The 22715-nt window shown below is 36.9% G+C and overlaps 7 protein-coding genes, 1 long non-coding RNA gene and 1 pseudogene across 10 annotated transcripts; 6 read left to right on the top strand and 3 right to left on the bottom strand.

Annotated features, from left to right (window-relative positions):
- Positions 1–1137: 1137 nt before the first annotated feature.
- Positions 1138–3349, bottom strand: sri-77 (Serpentine Receptor, class I; the record flags this gene model as incomplete). Its single annotated transcript, NM_061903.1, has 5 exons — positions 1138–1183; positions 1251–1675; positions 1720–1938; positions 3017–3145; positions 3194–3349. 5 exons carry the CDS (start codon positions 3347–3349, stop codon positions 1138–1140), a joined length of 975 nt encoding a protein of 324 aa, NP_494304.1.
- Positions 3350–4703: 1354 nt separating this feature from the next.
- sri-76 lies at positions 4704–6488 on the bottom strand (annotated as a pseudogene). The gene is made up of 5 exons: positions 6333–6488; positions 6025–6087; positions 5291–5509; positions 4817–5241; positions 4704–4749 (listed from the first exon to the last, which is right to left on the bottom strand). Coding segments are annotated over exons 1-5 (909 nt in total).
- Positions 6489–8791: 2303 nt separating this feature from the next.
- On the top strand, positions 8792–10289 carry sri-38 (Serpentine Receptor, class I; the record flags this gene model as incomplete). Its single annotated transcript, NM_061904.2, has 3 exons — positions 8792–8944; positions 9219–9979; positions 10220–10289. The coding sequence occupies 3 exons, from the start codon at positions 8792–8794 to the stop codon at positions 10287–10289; spliced, it is 984 nt and encodes a 327-aa protein (NP_494305.2).
- Positions 10290–10507: 218 nt separating this feature from the next.
- D2062.13 (uncharacterized protein) lies at positions 10508–12008 on the top strand. Its single transcript, NM_001267126.4, has 3 exons — positions 10508–10554; positions 10601–10639; positions 11482–12008. Exons 1-3 carry the CDS (start codon positions 10542–10544, stop codon positions 11958–11960), a joined length of 531 nt encoding a protein of 176 aa, NP_001254055.1. The 5' UTR covers positions 10508–10541; the 3' UTR covers positions 11961–12008.
- Positions 12009–13654: 1646 nt separating this feature from the next.
- linc-66 lies at positions 13655–14149 on the bottom strand. Its single transcript, NR_101668.1, has 2 exons — positions 13819–14149; positions 13655–13771 (listed from the first exon to the last, which is right to left on the bottom strand). It is a non-coding gene; the product is annotated as a long non-coding RNA linc-66 (long non-coding RNA).
- Positions 14150–14863: 714 nt separating this feature from the next.
- Positions 14864–15268, top strand: msrp-5 (MS Related Protein; the record flags this gene model as incomplete). Its single annotated transcript, NM_061905.6, has 1 exon — positions 14864–15268. The coding sequence occupies one exon, from the start codon at positions 14864–14866 to the stop codon at positions 15266–15268; it is 405 nt and encodes a 134-aa protein (NP_494306.1).
- A 2109-nt stretch (positions 15269–17377) lies between these two features.
- Positions 17378–17650, top strand: msrp-6 (MS Related Protein; the record flags this gene model as incomplete). The annotated part of the gene is made up of 1 exon (NM_061906.7): positions 17378–17650. The coding sequence occupies one exon, from the start codon at positions 17378–17380 to the stop codon at positions 17648–17650; it is 273 nt and encodes a 90-aa protein (NP_494307.1).
- A 3059-nt stretch (positions 17651–20709) lies between these two features.
- D2062.5 (MotA/TolQ/ExbB proton channel family protein) lies at positions 20710–21356 on the top strand (the record flags this gene model as incomplete). The annotated part of the gene is made up of 5 exons (NM_061907.5): positions 20710–20722; positions 20770–20882; positions 20931–20996; positions 21132–21194; positions 21261–21356. The coding sequence occupies 5 exons, from the start codon at positions 20710–20712 to the stop codon at positions 21354–21356; spliced, it is 351 nt and encodes a 116-aa protein (NP_494308.2).
- Positions 21332–22460, top strand: D2062.4 (the record flags this gene model as incomplete). Of its 2 annotated transcripts, NM_001129130.3 has the most annotated exons (5): positions 21332–21865; positions 21914–22026; positions 22073–22138; positions 22236–22298; positions 22365–22460. In NM_001129130.3, 5 exons carry the CDS (start codon positions 21853–21855, stop codon positions 22458–22460), a joined length of 351 nt encoding a protein of 116 aa, NP_001122602.1. The 2 variants fall into 2 exon arrangements, with proteins under 2 accessions (NP_001122602.1, NP_494309.2); NM_061908.4 differs by having other exon boundaries at positions 21853–22026.
- Positions 22461–22715: the final 255 nt, after the last annotated feature.

A 22715-nucleotide genomic window follows, 5' to 3' on the forward strand; every position in this document is an offset into this window, starting at 1 on the left:
TACTTTGGTGGTACTGCTCACTGCTGCTAACTGTAGATATCTGTGTCAATTCCGAGTCAAATTAGGCCGGAAATTGGACAAAATAAGCCGGAAGTCAGTTCCATTAGGCCGGAACTCATACCGGGCAAAATTTAGCTCAATAGAGCTCGAAAAAATTTATCATTTCTTTTCACAAAACAAAACACTAGATCAATCCTCAGACCTAAGCCTGAGTCTAAGCCTAAGCCTAACAGCACCTCGATTGGTCTGATCGGACCAGAGTGTTTTAGGCCACTTTTCACAAATTTTTCACACTAAAACAAATTTATTCGTCCTTTCAAAAAAAATATCAATCCTCCGATGTTCCCTCATAGATCTTCTCTGCACACGGCTCGAAGATCACAGGCAGGCTGTCCCGATCCGTCTCGAACCTCAACACTTCATGATCCGACGGGATGAAGCTGTAGCGAACAATCGACTCCACCCCATCCCGAAAAATGATATATTGTTGCTGGGATAGGTCCATCATCTCTCGTGGAGCTGGAAGGATCAAGTTGCTCAAAAAAAGTGTCTAGAAGCTTCTTACCACACTATCCTGAAAGTACAGTACTATCGAAGTGTTCAGCGTCTCTGATGCTTCCTTCTGGATCATATTGTGATAGGGTGTTCTCTCGGGATCTCCAGGGTACGGGCATAGGGAGTAGGTGCCACCGAACCCTTCAATGATCCGGATCCAAGCCTCCCGATCGGCCTGCATCACACGATTCGCCGTGGGGAGAATGGTGAAGTTGCAGCCGTTTAGAAGAAGCGGCCTCTTCCTATGAACACCCTTCTTCATCTTTGTTATAGTATCGTAATGTGTCTTGTTCTCAAATTGTATACCAGTCATGATGAACTTCCAGTCAGAATCCACTTGAGTTGGGTCATCCAAACATCCTACTAACCAGTCTAGCGATACAATCATGCCAGACCTGAAATTCACGTGATTTGGAGGAAAAGTCGTAGAGAATCTTACTTGGAAAGGATCTCGAAAGCCAGCATTTTATTGAGATTCAACGCAAGATTTTTTGATCCCGGGGTATATATATATAATGATACAACAACAACAAAAACTAGAAAACAACTATGTGTAATGCTCGAAATTCTGAGTTTGCATATTCAAAGTCCCATCGAAGAAATGGGAAGATTTATGTTCACTTTTGTTCTGAAAAACAGATGTTGTAGAACTAAATAGGTAACTTGGTAGACGACTGCAATTGTCTCCCACTCACTTTTTTAAACCCTTTGCAATAATCTTGCGATATGGCGGGAAAAATATAAATAGAGAAACCATGTTAATTGATGAATGAGTTGCGAACCAAGCGAATATTAATTCAGATATGAAATTCATTTGTGGAATTTCGAAAACTAAGATCAGAACCTGTATCATCGGACCCGCCATACACAACACAGCGGTTATAAACTGGATGATCACACTTCGAAGAGCTTCGCTATGCTTCTCGTAAGCCACTTTGGATATTCGAAGTTTCAAGTCAGCCATCATACGAATAATATCATATATAGTAAAACATAGACATAGGAACCCAAAACTTGCAGCAAAAAAAAGTGTCACAAGAAATATTATTGTGTTTTGAGACTTCATATAAACTACGAAATTCGGCAAGTTTGAGAATTGCAAGTACCCTTTCGGATAGACCTGTAAATCATTTTTATCATTGAATTGACAATAGTTATTCTTACCTTCTTGATATAGATCAGCGCATCTTCCCGACTGAGACTAATGCTATTCGCACCTGCGCAGACGAAAAATGGAAAAATCAGGCAAAGTACGTATAACGCGTTTATTACGCATTTTGACAGAATATGTTTGTTCAATAGAATTGCAACTCCTTGATGCTTCTTCACGAAACAGACGATTAGGCTTTCTAGTTGAATTACGGCCACAAATGCAACAGTGACCTGAAACTAGTTTTGAAAATTCGTAAGGTTAAGATCGATAATTGAGCATTTTTCTCAAATATAGTCAAAATAGTTCAGTACGAACCAGGGGTGTGCGGCAAATCTCAAAATTCGCCGAGCACGACGAATTCGGCAAATTAGTGTCCGTGCTTAACAAACTCCCAAAATTTTCATATTTTTTGATGTTTTTTGGAGCACCAAAACTACTGAATTCTTAACACACAACGGATTTCTGGATAAGTTCCGTTTAGTATGTCTGCTTAAACATCAAAATAACTCAACTTTGTGTCATTTTACTAAATTTTTGAAGACAAAAGCAATAGTTCTGGTCAAAATTGTATTGTCAAATTTTTTGATGTGTGCGGAAAATATCGAAATTTGCCGAGCTCGGCAAATTCGGCGAATCTACGTTTTTGAAATTTTCCGAGCTCGGCAAATTCGGCAAATTTGCCGCACACCCCTGGTACGAACCTAGGGTTTTTTTTCCATTTTATAACAACTTCCAAAATGATATTCATTCAACCTTATTTATAATGTTGTCCACTATACTGTATGTTCTAATAACATTGCAATCAAATGATATCTTCGTTTCGAAATTTTGGAATTCGTTTCGGAAATTGAAAAAAAAAACTGTTCCATAGACACAAAGTATTAATTTGTGAAATTATTCGAACTGGTCGCTGAATTTTTTTTTGGAATTATTGATAGTTCTCAATTTCCCAGTTTTGGTGATGCAAAAGCAAACGCTGATGGTGGACTCCTATCCGACATTACATTATGTTTATTTTTCTTTTCGAATTGGTTTTCCTTGCATATTATCAGAAAACTGACACGATTTTCTATTTGATGAAAGAAGGACAAAAAATAGGCAAAACCAAAAACAAAATCGAAAAAAAATGCCGCAGAAAAATAATGAAATCGAAGCGGAACACTCCGAGGATTTTTCCTCGCCCGCGCTTTTGTTAGGCCATTTTTTTAATTGGCAAACGGTGACCAGCCAGCGAGCACGTGCGTGGGAACAACTTTTCATCACAGTTTGTAAGTTTTCAATATTGACAAATAAAAAGAGAGGACTCACCGCAGAAGTGTTTGCCTGCATATTAAACCATGTGAATAATACTCCATATACATGCCCAGCAAACAACGGGAAAAGCGGAATTGGTTGCACGAGAATCGTAAGATCAATATCCGTAAGAACGCATGAAAGCTGGAAATATACGACGTTAAGAATTAAAAAAAAACAACAACACTACACCTGAAATAATAACAAATAGTACTTGAAATTTCCCAACCGATTGGTGTTAAATATCAAAAAATAAATTCCAATAGAATTCAGAATAAATGAAACCAATCCAATTAAATGAAAATAATTCAAAAGCCAGCGAGGATCGGAAAAATCAATGTCCTCCATCGGAAATGAGCTTGCATTCACTGATTTTCAGTCTTGTCGCCTAATTTTTCACCTGGCAGTGCGAAAAATAACCTTTCACGGGATAAAACCGCATTGGGGAAGAATGTCACTTCCCTACGTCACAAGGGGTATCTGCAATATATTAATAAACTTTGGGAAAATATATCCCTAACTGGAAAATTACCGGAAATAAATTGCTTAACTAACAAGATGGCTCTGACAGTGGCTGAATTTGAATTTCCAGCGGACAGTTTCTTTACACTTTTATTTTTATTACAAAGACGTTTAAAAAGTGATGAAAGCCAGTATGAAAAATGGCATTTGAAACAGAAGTCTGACCGAAAAAGTTGGAGCTAGCTAGATCGTAATGGCTTTTTATATTTTTAAGTTATATGCATGAACACGACTAATCTCTTTTCTCGGTTTTAGTTAGAGTTCCATTATTTTATGACTATAGACCGTCACCAGGCTCACTCAATCTGACCATCAGCTTGATCACGATTTGAAATATTATAGGTAAGCCTGTCATATTCTTGTGGCACAAAAAACGTACAACTTACAGCAAAAAAAACCATATTGGAAACCGAAAACAAAGTAATCAGTAGCTTGCATTGCATTTCAGATAACTACAGGGTGCGCCATAATTATGATAGCACGTTATGTTGTGAGAATTTTGTGCTTATGTATACTCAAAATTCCAAAAAAAAAGATCGACGAGACAGGTAGAGTTTTATTTACTTTTGTCCGGAAAAACAATTTCTGTAAAATTATATTTGTAATATTAAACTGACTTTTTCAAACCCTTTGAAATTTACGATATGGCGGAAAGAATATGAATAGAGCAATCATATTAACTGATGAATGGGCCAAATAATTATGGCCTAGCCTGTTATTTATTTTTGTGTTTTTCGCATATTTTTGGCGGTTTTGCAATCTTTTGGAATCAGAAAATCAGAATTGAAGAAAATAATTTATATTATATGTATTTATTCGTTCACATTTTGAAGACAAGGCAAAAAAGAATATCAAAGGATTTAAGAGGAGAACATGTGATCATATATATATAAACCAGCCGTGGGCCGCACCTACGGCGCGGCCCCCGACTTTTTTGAGAAAACACATTAGATATACGGTGTCTATCGCGGACCTCGATCGATGTCTGCTGCGCATTTAGCATAAGGTTTCCCAAAATTTCGTTGCTCTGATCAGAGATCAATCTACATAGAAACAGAAGGACACGCGCTTTATATATAGTAAGTGATATATATATATATATATATATATATAATGATACAACAACAACAAAAACTAGAAAACAACTATGTGTAATGCTCGAAATTCTGAGTTTGCATATTCAAAGTCCCATCGAAGAAATGGCAAGATTTATGTTCACTTTTGTTCTAAAAAACAGTTGTTGTAGAACTAAATAGGTAACTTGGTAGACGACTGCAATTGTCTCCCACTCACTTTTTTAAACCCTTTGCAATAATCTTGCGATATGGCGGGAAAAATATAAATAGAGAAACCATATTAATTGATGAATGACTTGCGAACCAAGCGAATATTAATTCAGATATGAAATTCATTTGTGGAATTTCGAAAACTAAGATCAGAACCTGTATCATCGGACCCGCCATACACAACACTGCGGTTATAAACTGAATGATCACACTTCTCAGTGCTTCATTGTGCTTTTCATATGTTAGTTTTGATATTCGAAGCTTCAAATGAGACATCATGCGTACAATATCATATATAGATAAACAAAGGAATAAGAACCCAAAACTTGCAACTAGAAAAAGTGCCACAATAAATATTATAGTATTCTGTGATTTTACATAGACCACAAAATTTGGCAGGTTCGAGAACTGTATATAACCTTGCGGATAGACCTGTAAAACGCTTATAATTTTGATTTGACAGTACCTCTTTGATTCTTACCTCCTTGATATATATCAACGCATTTTCCCGACTGAGACTAAGGGAATTCAAACATGCGCAGATGAAAAATGGAAAAATCAGGCAAAGTACGTATAACGCGTTTATTACGCATTTTGACAGAATATGTTTGTTCAATAGAATTGCAACTCCTTGATGCTTCTTCACGAAACACATGATTAAGCTTTCCAGTTGGATTGCGGTCACAAATGCGATACTGACCTGAAAGATCTTACTAAAGAACTGCCAGAAGTCGCCAGAAGCTATGTTTTATAGTAGTTTTTCTATGCTTAAAATTTGGGTTTTCAGCTCAAAAATTGGCCTATTATTTGGGTTTTCAGCTCAAAATTGGCACCTTTTGCCAGTTCCCTAGTTTAATCGGAATTTTTAGAACTGCTCGAAAAATGGGTTATTCCACGAAATTTTAGCCAGGGGTGTGCGGCAAGTCTCAAAATTGGCCGAGCTCGGCAAATTTGGCAAATCTATTTTTTCAATATTTGCCGTGCTTAACAAACTTTGGAAAATTTGATATTTTTCATGTTTTTGGAGCACCAAAATTACTGAATTCTTCCCATACGTCTTTTTTTCTGAATAATTTCAAAATCAATAGTTTTGCCAAAGTTTTGACGTGTGCGGCAATTGGCAAATTTCCCCCACACACCCCTGATTTCAACCGATTAGTGATGCTAACATAATTGACGAAGATTTCATTTTCCGAATTTTTGTGCAAAAAGTTTACCACGCCAGTATTCGCCTGAATATTGAACCGTAAAATCAATATCCGTAAGAACACAGGAAAGCTGAAAATAGTAGTTTGATAGTACTGAAACTAAAACTCACGTGGTGTCAGAGTGTTCCATGTCGGTTTGATCTACGAGAGATGCGGGAATTTAGACGCAAACTTCTCAACTAACATTGCATAGTTAAGAGCATGCTGACGCCCGCATTTTTTGTAGATCAAATCGTAATGGGACAACCTGACACCAGGTGAAACTGATAAGTGATAACTTAGTCTTGCAGCATAAAATCAATTATTAATAAGTACCTGAAATAATAACAAGCAATATTTGAAATTTCCCAACCGATTGGTGTTAAACATCAAAAAATAAATTCCAATAGAATTCAGAATAAATGAGACCAATCCAATAAAATGGTAATAACTCAAAAACCAGTGTGGGTCGGAAAAATCAATGTCCTGCATTTGAAATGAGCTTGCTCATTCCCCATAAATCGCTTAGTTTGTGGTCTACTTTTTCACCTGCCAGTGTGAAAAATAACGTTTGAAAGAACCGCATTGGTGAAGAATTTCAGCAGTTGAAGGTTCACGGGGGTATCTGCAATATATTTTTTTACTTTAGGAAAGACGAATTTCGAACTGGAAAATTACTCTAAATAACAAATAATAATGGAATACCAGAAAATAAATCGATTAACTTTCTTTTTTGCCAGAGAAAACGACACAAAAATTACCTGAAAACCGTTGAATTCGAATTTCTCGTAGAAATTACTTTAGGCGAAAATTGTATTGTTATGATTACTACTAAAACTTTAAAAATGTGAGTTTGAAAGGAGATGTTAACATAAATCTGCCACCAAGAAAGACTAGAAACAAATTAGATTGATTTCTGCACGTTGATTGCTCATAAAAGTAAGTGTGCTTTTTTATTGCATTACCATGAATATTTAATTCTTTCAATCTTTTACCACTATTTTTTTATATTTGGTCGAAATGGTCTTTTCATTTTCAACAAACTTTTAATCTTGCAACATACAATATAAGGGTATTGCATAACGGGCCACAAAAAATCAATATTTATTCAAGTAACAAGGCACCGCTGGTTTCCAGTTTTCGTATTCATTTTCCACCAAAACCTTATGAAATGGGGTCTCCACGGTCTGCAATTGATCCCAACACTTGTCAAAAAAGAATTGCACGTTTTCCGTGTTGCTGCTTGAGTAGAAATGATTGGCTTTAACTGATCCATTTGGAATAAGCTTTCCAAGTTCTTCAAGCCTATATCCATCAATGACTGCGTCCACACGAAAATGTTCAATTTCGAATTCCGTTAAAACATATGCCAATTGGGGGATGATCGCCTCCATGTTATCTTCGTAAGAGTATTTATCACCAATTTGATAAATGGAGCTCCCGGAGCTCACTGAGAATAGATAGTCCGCACCCAAAAGGTCAACTTCTTGAAGTTTGTGTAGTAGGCCCTCCGGAAGATTTTGAAAATCGTCACTGAAAAATTTAGGTTAAAGGTGGAGTAGCGCCAGTGGGAAAAATGTAAAAACTACTCCAATGGTGCCAAAATGACCGAATATCATAATAAAACGTTATAAAAAATTTTTGAAACTTTTTTATTTACTGTCAAAAAGTGGCAATTACTCAGTTTTTGCCACTCATAATTTCGGAAGTCGACCAAAAAAATAATGTTTTTTTCTACTTTTTTTATACTGTAATTATGTTTCTATTGATCATACTAAAACATTGTAGGGGTCAGAACATGCGACACTGCTTTGGATTTCCTCAAAACGCTCATATTTTTCAAAACTTTGGAAATTTGTCTAGGCTTGCGGCCGACATCTTACAGATCATAGGAAAACCAGATAATTTAACTCACGATTTCCAAAAATCCATATTTTTTTGCTGCTGCTGCGACATTGGTGAGAAGGTCATTGAGGACACTAAATTTTTCGATAAGCACAAATATATATATATATATATATATATATATATGTACAACCCCAAATGAGGAAGTCACATAATTTCACAATCATCAAACTTTCGAAATGATAAAATATACTTCTTATCAGTTTAAAAAAAAAAGAATGTTTCGCTGCTACCCCCCATAATATTGGATATATCAAATTAATTATAGAAAGCCTACCGAACTTAGTGACCCACTTGAAATAATCTTACAGTAACCCTACAGTTTATAAACTTTAGGTAAGTTGTAAAAAGTATCACGAGGTGCTCTTGCGATGAATCATCCAATTATTAGATAAGAAACGCAGTGAGTGCCTGATACTGATAACGAGGAAAACGTGGCGTCATCAAAGTAGCAAATACAGTTTGTTTTTTTCTGCAGGTGTCAAGAAGCTTGCCGCGCCTGCCTTGCGGCGACCTCCGCCTGCATCGCGCCGTAAGTTACTTAGCCCTGTAAGATGTCGGCTGGACGTTTAACTCTGTTGGACCCGTAAGACGTAGGTCACTTTTAGAGACCGCTGTACAGTGCGGCGCAGAACCCGAAAAGTGTCGGCCGCGGCGAAGGAATGCGCACTAAGGGTACACATTTTAGAATACAAAAAAGCCTTCATAAAGCTTCAAAGCATTCTGAAAAATTATGAAAAAGCAAGCTACAACTTCTTTCTAAACCACATTTTTCACCTCACGTCACCTCTCATTTGCTCAATTTTTCACCTGCCTATCTTTGCGCAACTCTTACCGAAAACTTGTGTTTTCTCCAATTTCAAGTTTTCAATTTTTCTAAAACAAGTGACATGTCAGTTGACTTCGATGTACCTCTCTGGCTATATATTTATTATCAGTTTATCGGAACCGTATCGTTGTTTTTGAACTTGTTTACAATGTTGTTGATATTATTCAAAAGCGAGAAAATTGACGTTTTCCGGAAGTCATTGCTTGTTTTTCAGGTATTTATTGGCTAAGCTTAAGCCTACGCCTAAGCCCAAACTTAAGCCCAAGCCTAAGCCTGAGCCTAAGCATAAACCGAAGCCTAAGCATAAGCCTGAACCTAAGAGTAAGTCTAGCCCTAAGCCTAAGTCTAAACCTAAGCGTAAGCCTAAACCTAAGCTTAATCCTAAGGCTAAGCATAGGCCTAGCCCTGATCCAAGGCCAAATCCTAAGCCTAAGTTTAAGCCTAAGCCTAATCCTAAGCCCAAGGCCCTAAGCCTTTCCATTTTTCAGGCAACCTGCACTGTCACCGACATCCACTTCACCTTCCTAATGCAACCTCTACCCCTAATACCTATCATGGCGGGCTATTGCGTGGGGTTCCTGGCAAGATGCTTTGACGTCTGGACCCATTATCTAATAGCCTTCGTCGTTGGGACCATAGTGGCCCAGCTTGAAAGCCTAACATTTTGCTTCGTAAAAAAACATCAGACAATTGCAAATATCACTAAAAGACATGTAATCTCCAAGAGTGTCAACGATGCGGTCACCTGGTTTATGCCGTTTTTTCCGGTTTTTGGGTACCTCGCATTTTGCAGTGCTGGAATGAAGAGAGAAGAGCAGATGGATTATGTTAAGCTGCACCATCCAGAGTATGCTCTGGAATTTTCAAATCTCCCAAATTTTGCCATCTATGAGCTGAACTTCTGGCTCTACCTTGTCATTTGTTTCGGCTCACTTGGAGCAATTTTCTGTGGAGCTGTATTCACTTTTACCACTGTTGACATGTTCAAAATGCTGAAAAGATCGCGGCGGAAGATCTCGGTGTCCAACTTTAAAAAACAGCGATCTACGATCAAAAGCCTCCTGGCACAATTTGCGGCTTCATCCCTTCTTCTTATTCCGCTCCTTTGCTTTTCTCTAGTTTTATTGCTGAAATTCGATGGATCCCAGGAAATTAGTAATATAATTTTAACGGTTTTCTCGACAAGATCTTCGGTTAATGCAGCGGTCCTGATTGCAACTACACCTCCGTTCAGGAACTTTGTTTTGAGGTTAGTTGAGGTGCTTAGAAATCTGAAACTTTGTTATGTAGAGAGGCCTTTTTTTCATGAGAAAAATATTTTGGCGGGAAGTTCAATTTTTCTAAGAAAATTTTTTTAGCGGAAAATTAAAAATTAAAATTTTAAATCAATTTTTCAGCGGGATTTACAAGTTTGTTGAGAAAACATTTTAGCGCGAAAATTCAAATTTTTTGATTTTTTTTTGGAAAAAAGTGTAACCTCTAATTTCAGGAAAAACTCGACAAACAACTTTGCAATCGCCACAGTGGCTATTTCGATGAGTCGGACGTCTTTTACCTAATCCTAATCGAATACCAATTCAATTTTTTTGATTGTAAAACTAAAAACTATATACATTTATTGAAACAATCTTAAATGCCATAATTTTTTTTTAAATTTTTAAATAAACTTGTTAAGTTCAAAATGTCAGAAATTGAAAAAAAAAAGAGAAAACGTGAACTTGAATCACAACAAAAGAACAAGTGAATTGTCATCAAAAATTATTCATTTCGACAATACTACTACAACTGCATGAAATATAAATAGAATTTTAATGCTTATAATGGGTAAGTTGATATCTGCCAAAAATAACAAAATTAAAGTGTTTTCCAGAAATCCTTCACATTATTCTCTGGATCTCTACATTCTTGGGTGAGTATATAGAAATTTCGGTCAATTTCAATGAACATTTCTAAAATCAGTATTTTTCTTATGTTTTAGCGACGAGAATTTCAAAAATTCGAAGTAATTGTTGAGTTTTTTTGGGAAACTGCCAGGGGAAAAGTAATTTCTCAAAAATATGAATTTGTTTGAGAAAATAGCAGAAAAAATTGCATAAATTTCTCTTTCAGTAAATTTATTTGAAATTTCTGTAGCTTATCAAGTTAGAAAGAAATTCAGTCAGGTGTCGGCTGCTACCATTTGTTTCGTTTAGATGCCTTATAAGGCAGGAGTGGGCAGTAATTGCAGTTCGGCAAATTACTTTGTTGATAAATTCGGCAACCCGGCAGTTTTCCGGTTTGCCGTTTACCGAAACTTTTCATTTTTGACGGTTTGCTGGTTTGCCGATATGCCGGAAATTTTCAGTTCCGGCAATGTGCCGGTTGTCGATTTAAAGGACCTTCTGATTTTTGTCAATTTGCCAGTTTGCCGGAAATTTTAAATTCCGGCAAATTGCCGATTTTCCGCTTGCCGAACATAGATTTGCCGTAAATATTTAGAGGGATTTTTTATAAGACGAAAACACTTAAAGCTGTGTTTTTTGAAATGTTTTTTCCCGTTTTCTCTGGATATTTTCATAGAATTTGTTTACTTTTCAAAATAGATGGAGGAACATTCATAGGATGCGTACAATTTTTCCGATTAAAATTGAAATTCTGAAATTCCCAAAAAAAAACGTGCAAGACCTCAATTGGCCGAAAATTTCAATTCCGGCAATTTGTCGATTAGCCGAAAAAAATCGTTATAAGGAATTCTAAATTTTTGCATTTCAGCTACCATCCACGGTTGCTCCAAGAAGAAGCGTCCGTCTCAGCCAAAACCAAAACCTGCACTTATCAATGGGAAAAAGCCGGCTCCAGTGGCAGCGAAAAAAGGTAGTGACGGGGAAAAGAAGAGTAAGGAAAAGGAGATGAAGAGCAAGGAAGAGACAAAAAGTAAGGAGAAAGTAAAGAAACCGCCGATGGATTTCTCAGAGGCTCTGAAACACGAGAAAACTTACAACAGAGATCTGACGGTTGAGGAAGTCAACAAGACTGTCGAACAAAAACCTGAACCACCGATCGTTCTGAAACCGAAGGGCTCGACGACTACTGCAAAGGAGAAAAGACCAAACTTGGACCCAACAATCAACACAATTGAAAACACAGAAGATGAACTTGTACCAAAAAAGCGTCCCCAAACCGACTCCGAGGAGGAAAGAAGTCTGATTAGATTTATTGAGAAGATGGATCCTTTCGGAGCCGAAAAGTAATTGAAAAAAGAATTATTGAAACGTGAATAAATATTTTGAAAAATGATACATCTTGTACATCTTGCACAGGGCGAAAATGTGCACGGTTCATCAAAATTACTTTAGGACGGCATAACAAAAGTGTCATTCCCACCGAACTTTTTTTTCGTAAAATTTCGAACGGCTGAATCGGCAATTATTCGCCGATTTTAGTTTTACCCAATTCTTTTTCTCATATTTTCCGTTACCAAGATTTTGGAGAGTTACTGTGACTGCCGACCCTTTTTTCTTTCCCTTTTTTGATACTTGTGTATTGGTATACCCCGCCATTTTAAAAACTAATTAAATTTCCATTAATTTATCCTTTATTAATTTATTAAACGTGATACCCATTTTTCTTGGAGGCTTAGGAATGGTGTTTTCCTACAATTCCACACTTTATTTTAACAATTAATTTTTAAAATGGCGGGGGTATAATACACAAGTACCCCTTTTTTTTGTGGAAAAAAATTCGAAAAAAATTTTTTGACGGTGTAGGAGAGTTGAGCTCATTCAGAAAATTTCCGACTCCAAAGAAAATTTCCGAAGAGCCGCACAGCACTGGTCTGTCAGCTTATCTTTAACCATTACAAAGAGCTGACAGACCAGGGGTGTGCGGCAAATTTGCCGAATTTGCCGAATTTGCCGTTTGCCGAGCTCGGCAAATTTGCCGAATTTGCCGAGCACGGCAAATTTCAAAAAAGTAGATTTGCCGAATTTGCCGAGCTCGGCAAATTTCGAAATTTGCCGCACACGTCAAAATTTTGACAGTACAATTTTGACTAAAATTATTGATTTTTTAGCCAAAAATTTAGTAAAATGACACAAAATTGAGCTATTTTGATGCTTAAACAGACATACTACGCGGAACTTATTCAGAAACCAGATGTGTGTTAAGAATTCAGTAGTTTTGGTGCTCCAAAAAACATAAAAAATATCAAATTTTTCCGAGTTTGTTAAGCACGGCAAATTTGCCGAATTTGCCAAATATTGAATATTGAATATTAAAATATTGAAGCCTTGGCCTAGGGCTGTACAACCGGACGTCCGGTCGTCCGACGCACATGCGTCCGGTTGGGGGTAGCTATCCACGACGGCCGACAATTTCCGAGTTTCGCCACTCACTATAAAATTGCTGATTAAGTATAGTGAGTGGCGAAACTCGGAAATTGTCGGCCGCCGTGGAAACCTACCCCAAAACCGGACGCAGTGCGTCCGGTGGTGTCAAAATCGGACGACCGGACGCCGATTTGTACAGCCCTACCTTGGACAGACTTTGGGCAAATCTTGGGCAAGGAGAAACTATTTTCACATTTCTGCCAGTTCGCGCATGCACAACTAATCAGAAATTCATTGCCACACCGCGGACCCGAACCAACGCACCCATTTCCCAATTGTTTACCTGCCCATCCTTTTCCCTGTGAAGCCCTCCTCGCGCGCGCGTAAACATGGGCTATTCAATGTGAAACCATTATCAGAGTACTGTTAAGTTGTCAGGATAGGTCCGTAAGGAGCTGAATCGACAACATTCTGCTCTTACCGAAATGCTGTTGGTTATCACTTTAATGTTGTTATGGAGAGGTTATTAGTAATAAACAATATGACATTCTACCATGGAAATTTCTCCACTATATTTATAACTTTCGTATTTCAGTTTAATTTATAAAACACTGATTCACACCATCTACACTTTATTCAAAAAACAAGGGTTCTTCTTCAAGAGTTGATTGTCCCCAGATCGTAACCAGTGGACATGACTGAAGACACAATGGTGAGAAGTTAGACTACTGAATCTGAAAAGAGAGTCATTAAAAACTCCACACAATCTGAATAAAACTACCTTTCATCCAGTTGAGCATTGAACTTTGCATTTCCACACTACGAATAGTTGAGTTGATTGCTGTTCAATTGAAAATTATCTATTCTAACCATATTTAGAGACATGGTAGTATTTGGATTGGAGGACAGCACGATCAGCCGTTAAAAACTGACCATCATCGGTGTCTTGTGCAGAAGGTTTCAGTGAAGGCCTGCTCAGTTGACGTTGTTGTCTCAGCAGCTACTGTCCAAGCACGAAGTTCGGAATGCCTTCCCTTCAAGAAGCAGTTGTGCAGCGGCTAAACCATGGTTCCAACGTAGACTTGTAAACTTCTTGCAGTTGATGCAACATCTTCAATTCTTCTTGGGTGGACACCAAGCAACAGCAGACGAAGCATTGCAGGGCAGCAACTATGTTGAGGAGAAGCGGCTAACTTCCCTCCGAGAAACCATACTGATTGAATTTCTTTTGATTTTGCTCCTATTTATATCATTGTCAACGTGTCACGTATTCTTTTAAATTTAGAGCAGCCGAAAAAATAAAAATATTTAGAAATGCGGTTATTGAAAAATAAATTCACTAATTTAGAAAACAGTGACGCTTAGAATGATCTCAGATTGAAAGCACAATCATCGTGGTATAAGAAATGGATTATGAGTCATGGAAAAGAAATGGCGGGGGAAAAAATGTTACGAGTTCTCGTACAATTGTGCTTTTTTCCATTTTCCAACTTATGCATAATAATTTCCAACTTATAGATTATCAACTTATAGGTTATCAATTATTGGAAGTGAATAAACATCATAAATTATATTCAGCCTACAATGACCAAACAAAAAAAATAGTACAAGACTTTCCCGACAACTTAATATAAATTTAATACGCTGAAAAAAATTGATTTTAAAATAATACTAATAATAATAATAATAATAATAATAATAATAATATTAATCCGGTTTAATAGACACGTGGTCAGATCTGGGGCAAAGATAAGAGCAAATTTTGGTATAAATAGTGATAGAAATGAGTAAATAATCAGTCTTCATCATATCAACATCTTGGAAGAATGAGACGTCAAACGACTGCCATCTTTGTTCTCCTTGGGCTTCTCGCCGTCTTTGTGGTCCAAGGATCAACTGAAGACACTGGTTCAACTCCAACTGCAGATAATGCTCCTGCTGCATCTAATGGCACCACTGATATGGAGGATGCTTTCAATAAGAAAAAAGCTGAGATGGTTAAAAATTCTGAAGAAGATATGGCCAAGATGGAAAAGGAGCGTGAAAAGAATAAAGGAATCTTCGCCAAAATTCTCGCATACGGACTTGCCACTGTGATTGTGACATTTGTTGTGTGCGTGGGAGCTTCCGCTGCTGCAACCATCATCACTATCGTCTGCGTTCGTCGTCACAACCGGAACAAGATGGGTGGAGGAGGTCAACAATCCACTGGAACTACCGGAGGAATGTGAATTGCTCTTTTTTGTGAATAAATCTTTTTTTTTTTGAAATATTTCACATTGTTGTATCGTTACATGATATGAAAAAAAATTTGTAAAAAAAAGTTGTTGTATCGATTTTTCTGAAATGTAGGGAGCTTACGTAGTAATCCATGATCTCTCATTTGATGGTGATTTTGAAAACTTTACCACTAGGACTTTTTTAGGTTTCTGCTCGACGGGAAATTCTTGGAAAAATGGCGAGAACGTGTATTTGATACGGAATAATATTCGGTTCGAAAAGTTCAAATGTAAAATATTGGTAGAAATTCAAATTTTCTGTAAAAAAATATTGGCGGAAAAATTGAATTTCCTATTAAAAAAATTGTGGCATAAAATTAAAATTTTCTATGATAAAATTTTGGTGGGAAAATTCCACTTTTCTGTGAAAAAGTGTTAGGAATATCGAGAGTAAATTCTATCGAAAAATTTAATGGAATTTTTAAGACAATAGCTAAGTAGTTGGTTATAAGCTGTTAAAGCTCCAAAGTCTTCGATTTCTCATTAGCGAATCACGATGATTAATGAAAAATCACTTGAGGAAATGGCAGGCGCTATGCAGAAGGAATTCGAACAAATCCAAGAACAATTCGAAATTTTACACGCGAAAAAGAGAATAGGAAGAAAATTCATTGAAATTCACTTATTCCCGGTTTTAATCAATATTTTATTAAGTCTAAACTTTTTTTGTGATAAAATTTCAAAAATTTGGCTGAATTCGGAAAAAAACAACTGAATTTTCGCTTTGAAAGTGAGAATTTGATAGTTCAGAATTACATTTTATTGGTTAAAAAATTAATTGAACTTGAGATATTTCGAATTTTGAAACTAAAAAAAAATTTGCAAGAAACTTTTCAAATTTTCCTTTGAAAATGTTCGGTTTTAGTGTATTTCAAGAGTTAAAAAACGGTTCAAATTTCTTAATTTTTTTAATTTTCCCATACAAAAATATGTTTTTAAAGTTAAATGTTCTAAATATTTCCAGAAAAAAAATGCGGTTTACCAATTTTTTTGAAATTTTTTTTTAGTTTTTCTTCTTTTAAAACATTCTAGTTAATTAGGAATTGAAAAATTACATTTCTGGGTAAATATATTTTTTAAAATAAAATACAAAAAGTCTATTTTCAGTTTTTTCCTCAGAAAACTAAATTTTCTAGGTTAATAGGGTTTTTCACGAAAAATATTAAAAATAGTTTTGTTAAGAAAAAAGTTCTGAAAATGTAAACATTTCTAGATTTTGAACATGGCTTCAGGGTCAGCAATTTTATGTAGGCTTAGGCTCTGGCTTGGGCTTGGGCTTAGGATTAGGCTTTGGTTCATGTTTAGGCTTAGGCTTGGGGTAAGGTTTAAGTTAGACTTCGAATATAGATGACATATATGTTCTACACCACCCACACCTGGTGGTTTTTTGTAGTTTCAACAATAAAAGAAAACAACAAATCGAATAAACAATTCATTCGAATTCAGTAATCGCGACTGGTTGGTGGACTATCAGTTCTTTCAATTCGACGCTTCGGTGTCTGATACGATTCCTGCGGATACGGCATATCAAGGAACTGAGCTCTCCGTTGACGCATCACACAAACTGTAATACCAACACAATCACGACGAGCTCGATGACAATGAACCCGACTAGTCCGAGGGATGCCAGTTTTCGGAAGCATTCATCCTCGAAGGTGGAAGCTTGAACTGATGACATCGTGAGGCAAAGCATAAAGGAGAGCCATGCGATTCGTGGGAATCTTACTGTGTGGTGTGCGCATATAACATGGGGTTATCAATTATTCTGATTATCAATTATTGGAAGTGAATAAACATCATAAATTATATTCAGCCTACAATGACCAAACAAAAAAAATAGGACAAGACTTTCCCGACAACTTAATATAAATTTAATACGCTGAAGAAAATTGATTTTAAAATAATACTAATAATAATAATAATAATAATAATAATAATAATATTAATCCGGTTTAATAGACACGTGATCAGATCTGGGGCAAAGATAAGAGCAAATTTTGGTATAAATAGTGATAGAAATGAGTAAATAATCAGTCTTCATCATATCAACATCTTGGAAGAATGAGACGTCAAACGACTGCCATCTTTGTTCTCCTTGGGCTTCTCGCCGTCTTTGTGGTCCAAGGATCAACTGAAGACACTGGTTCAACTCCAACTGCAGATAATGCTCCTGCTGCATCTAATGGCACCGCAGCACCTCTTTCAACTGCAAATGAAACATCAGCTGACCCGGCTGGAACTCCTGAACAAGCTGCTGAAGCAACTGTATCATCATTCACTTCAATCCACTCAATCTTCGCTGCTTCTGCTGTGGTTTTGGCTCATGCTCTCTAAAGATCCAATAAAGTTGCTCCGTCCATTATTTATGGTCTATGGAAAAAATGTATAGATTTGTATAAATTTTGTTTTTTGTTTGATAATATTACAAAACGATCGTTGCTTGTGGTACTGAATCCAAATACGATTTAATGATAATTGAACAGTTCCGAAAAATAATAACTTCTTGCCAGCAGTAAAGTAAAGCCACAGTAAAGAGGTTTTTGATCACTGCTTTTTTATCTGATATTGTTCATTTTGTTGATAATTCAATTCCTCTGATAATTGTATGATAGACAGTCATTGGATTTAAACTTTTTTAAAATTATTTTTGCATGAACAAGTTATTAACTGGTCTTCAAGCTTCGGGATGCGACAAAACAACCAGTGATCACACAGAAAAAAACATGTTAAATTGGAAAGATGCTCTAGAATAAAATTATAACAAAACCATACTTCATGAACAACGTTTGTTGCCCACAATGTCAACTTGTTCCAGTTCCGATGCAGAACTTATATATCTGATTCGAAAAGTTTGAAGTTTTTCTATTAGGCTGAGACGATTCGAAGTTGACCTGAAATTGGTGTTTTCTGAACGAGAGCAGTTGACTGAAAGTTTTATTGAAAGCAGCACCGCAGCTTTCTCTGGACAGTTTTTGTATTAGTTTCAACTTGTCAATCTAGTCGATTTTCGATAAATTATAGATTGTGTCTAAATAATTATTTCACCGCTTTCTTCAAAATTCGTCCACTGCTTATCGACTTTTTGTTCGAATTTTCAATCAATTTTCAACCATTCCTCAACATTTTTTGTGGCGAAGAATTTTCTGCATTAATGAATTTGTCAGAAATTGAAAAAAAAAAGAGAAAACGTGAACTTGAATCACAACAAAAGAACAAGTGAATTGTCATCAAAAATTATTCATTTCGACAATACTACTACAACTGCATGAAATATAAATAGAATTTCAATGATTATAATGGGTAAGTTGACATCTGCCAAAAATAACAAAATTAAAGTGTTTTCCAGAAATCCTTCACATTATTCTCTGGATCTCTACATTCTTGGGTGAGTATATAGAAATTTCGGTCAATTTCAATGAACATTTCTAAAATCAGTATTTTTCTTAGGTTTTAGCGACGAGAATTTCAGTAATTTAAAGTAATTGCTGAGTGTTTCAGTGGGAAACTGTAATTTCTCTAAAATATGAATTTGTTTGAGAAAATAGCAGAAAAAATTCCATAAATTTCTCTTTCAGAAAATTTATTTGAAATTTCTGTAGCTATCAGGTTATGAAATTACGTCAGTTTCAAAATCAAGCCAGGTGTCGGCTGCTACCATTTGTCCAGTGTTGAGGCCTTATAAGGCAGGGGTAGGCAGTAATTGCCGTTCGTCAAATTATTTTGTTCATAAATTCGGTAAATCGGCAAATTGCCGGTTTGCCAATTTGCAAGAAATTTTCAGTTCGGGCAATTTGCCGGTTTGCCGTTTACCGAAACTTTCCATTTTTGACGATATGACGGTTTGCCGATTTGCCGGGAATTTTCAATTCCGGCAGATTTTCCCCGTTTTCTCTGGATATTTTCATAGAATTTTCTTACTTTTCAAAATAAATGTAGGAACATTTATAGGATGCGTACTGTTTTGCCGATTTGCCGAAAATTTCAACTCCGGCAATTTGCCGATTCGCCGATTAGCCGAAAAAAAAATCGATTGCCGCCCACCATTGTTATAAGGAATCCTAAATTTTTGCATTTCAGCTACCATCCACGGTTGCTCCAAGAAGAAACGTCCGCCTCAGCCAAAACCAAAACCTGCAATTATCAATGGGAAAAAGCCGGCTCCAGTGGCAGCGAAAAAAGGTAGTGACGGGGAAAAGAAGAGCAAGGAAAAGGAGATGAAGAGCAAGGAAGAGACAAAAAGCAAGGAGGAAGTAAAGAAACCGCCGATGGATTTCACGAGAAAACACGAGAAAACTTACAACAGAGATCTGACGGTTGAGGAAGTCAACAAGACTGTCGAACACAAACCTGAACCATCGATCGATCTGAAACCGAAGGGCTCGACGACTACTGCAAAGGATAAAAGATACAAATTGTATGACACACATGGTGATACACTCGAGACAATTGAGTCAATCAAGATAATGAAAACAGCAGAAGATATATCTGTTCCATTCAAAGTTCCACGAACCGCCGCCGAGGAGGAAGCAAGTTTTAAAAGATTTCAGGAGGAGATGGATAGAGATGTTGAACCCGATTAATATTAATTGGAAAGGAAACTATCGAAACGTGAATAAACCGCTTGAAATATAATTTATTACATTTTGTACAACATGGTGCACATGGTGAAAATGTGTACGGTTTAGCAAAACCGGGAGTTTCCAAAAAATCTAGATGTTTTTTTGGAAACTTCTGGAAATTTTTAGAAAACTCTAGAAATTTATGGAAATTTTGTAGAACCTTCCGGAAACTTCCGGAAAAATCTAGATTTTTTGCTACATCCGGAAACTTCTTTGTGCCCATATCATACCGACAAACCTGCCTACCTGCCTACCGTCTGCCCACCTCATGCCTACTATCTATTCTGCCTGCCTGCCTGCCCTGCCTATCTACGTGCCTACTCCACGCTCGCTGTCTACATGCCTATCTCATGCCTGACTTTTTGTTTAAAACGCCTATTACTTGCCTGCCTGTCTCCGCACCTACTTTATGCCTACTATAATCAAACCTGACTACCGCCTGCTTACCTCATGCCTACAATTTGCCCTGCCTACGTGTCTGCCTACATTACGTCTGATCAGCATACCTCATCTTCAACATGCCTACTCTACAGCCGCCGTCCTACATGCCTGCCTACAAGCCTGACATGTTTTTCAAACGCGCCTATTTCTTGCCTACATGCCTACATGCCTACATAATGCTTATTTATTGCCAAAAATAAATTTAAAAAAAGAATTATGAAATTATTATTTTTACAAACAAAAAAAAAATATCACGTAAAAATAAAAATCTACGAATTCCACCGCTTATCGACTTTTCTTCGAATTTTCAATCATTCCTCAGAATTTTTCATAATGCAAGAATCCGGTAAGTTCTCTCTCCTCTTCTTTTCATTTCCAGATTCCCATTTTCAGATGAATACCAGTCTTACGAATTCAACATTTGGCTCATGACAAATGCCATGCTGATTACAACTGCGTTCGGCGCAGCAATCGCCATTTTCTTGAGAATGTGGCTCATGAGACAGGTTTGTTGGAGCATTTTGAGAAAAAAAAAATGCAAATTGAACTTTCAGCTGAATCAATCTCTCATTCACGCAGCTGCTGGCATGGAGACTACCGCAAGGATTTTGAAGAAAGCGGTAAAAATCGATAATTTTGAGAAAAATCAATAGTTTCATCGAAAATAGATAATTTCGTCGAAAATAGATAATTTCATGGAAAATCGATAATATCTTCAAAAATCGATAACTTAATTGAAAATCGATATTTTTCAGTGCCTGGACCCAATGACAGTTGCAGTGATGGCCGACGAAAAGCGCGATAAAAAGGATACCGATGTGAGTTCAGGCCAGGCCTGAGTTCAGGCCGATCAAGTTATCAAGCCTCATAATTTTTTTTTCCAGATTTGCGATCAATTCGACAGTCTCCACAAGAAACCTCTGAAGCATTGCGCTGACCTCTTCGGCTACGACACACTTACCAAGGACTACGTGAAATAGTTGAGTTATCGATTTTTGGCTATAACTTCCTCCTCCGTCAGATCTCTGTTGTAAGTTTTCTCGTGTTTCAGAGCCTCTGAGAAATCCATCGGCGGTTTCTTTACTTCCTCCTTACTCTTTGTCTCTTCCTTGCTCTTTATCTCCTTTTCCTTGCTCTTTTTTTCCCCGTCACTACTTTTCTTTGCTGCTCCTGGAGCCGGCTTTTTCCCCTTGATAAGTGCAGGTTTTGGTTTTGGCTCAGACTCTGGAATCTTCTCAACTGTCTTGATAAATTGATCTCGCGACCATACTACTATTTCCTGCCTACCGAACTGCGTTCCTACTTGCATATCTAATGTCTACCTTCGTGCCTGGCTTGTTTCTTGTCCTTCTTCACGCCAGAAATTGCAGAATTTTTTAAATTATTATTTATACCACGTAGAAATAAAAATCCACGAATTCCACCGCTTATCGAATTTTTTAATCGATTTTCAATCATTCCTCAACCTTTTCAATTATGGAAATTTCCGGTATGTTCTCTCTCCACTTCTTTTCATTTCCCGAATACCAATTTTCAGATGAATACAAGGCTTACACATTCCAAATTTGGCTCATGACAGCTGCCATGCTAATTTTAACGGCGTTCGGCGCAGCTATCGCCATTTTCTTGAGAATGTGGCTTATGAGACAGGTTTTTTGGAGCATTTTGAGAAAAAAGATATCAATTGAAATTTCAGCTTAATCAATCTCTGGTTCACGCAGCTGCTGGCATGGAGACTACCGCAAGGATTTTGAAGAAAGCGGTAAAAATCGATAATTTTGACAAAAATCAATAGTTTCATCGAAAATAGATAATTTCGTCGAAAATAGATAATTTCATGGAAAATCGATATTTTTCAGTGCCTGGACCCAATGACAGTTGCAGTGATGGCCGACGAAAAGCGCGAGAAAAAGGATACCGATGTGAGTTCAGGCCAGGCCCGAGTTCAGGCCGATCAAGTTATCAAGCCTCAGAATTTTTTTTTCCAGATTTGCGATCAATTCGACAGTCTTCACAAGAAACCTCTGAAGCATTGCGCTGACCTCTTCGGCTACGACACACTTACCAAGGACTACGTGAAATAGTTGAGTTATTGATTTTTTGGGTGAAAATATAATCAATAAATTTCCAGCTTCGATTCGAAATTTTTGACGGCAAAACCGAAGGGAAAGGGAAAGAAGTCGAAGTCGAAGAGCAGTAACAAAAGCGGCAGCAAGAAATCGGAAATTACTCTGTGATTCTATTGATTGATTTTTATGGAAAATAAAGACATTTTATTGGAGGAAAAGTTGGTAGGCAGGCTTTCCTACCTACTGTTTTGTGGACACCCGCCAGGATAA

The sequence above is a fragment of the Caenorhabditis elegans genome, chromosome II, assembly GCF_000002985.6.
Source record: "Caenorhabditis elegans chromosome II".
Lineage (NCBI taxonomy): Eukaryota > Metazoa > Nematoda > Chromadorea > Rhabditida > Rhabditidae > Caenorhabditis > Caenorhabditis elegans.

Excerpts from the sequence above, each read along its gene's own strand:
- D2062.13 (NM_001267126.4), top strand. Across the intron at positions 10,640-11,481 it reads CTGGATCTCTACATTCTTGG|CTACCATCCACGGTTGCTCC; the intron begins GTGAGTATATAG and ends TTTGCATTTCAG.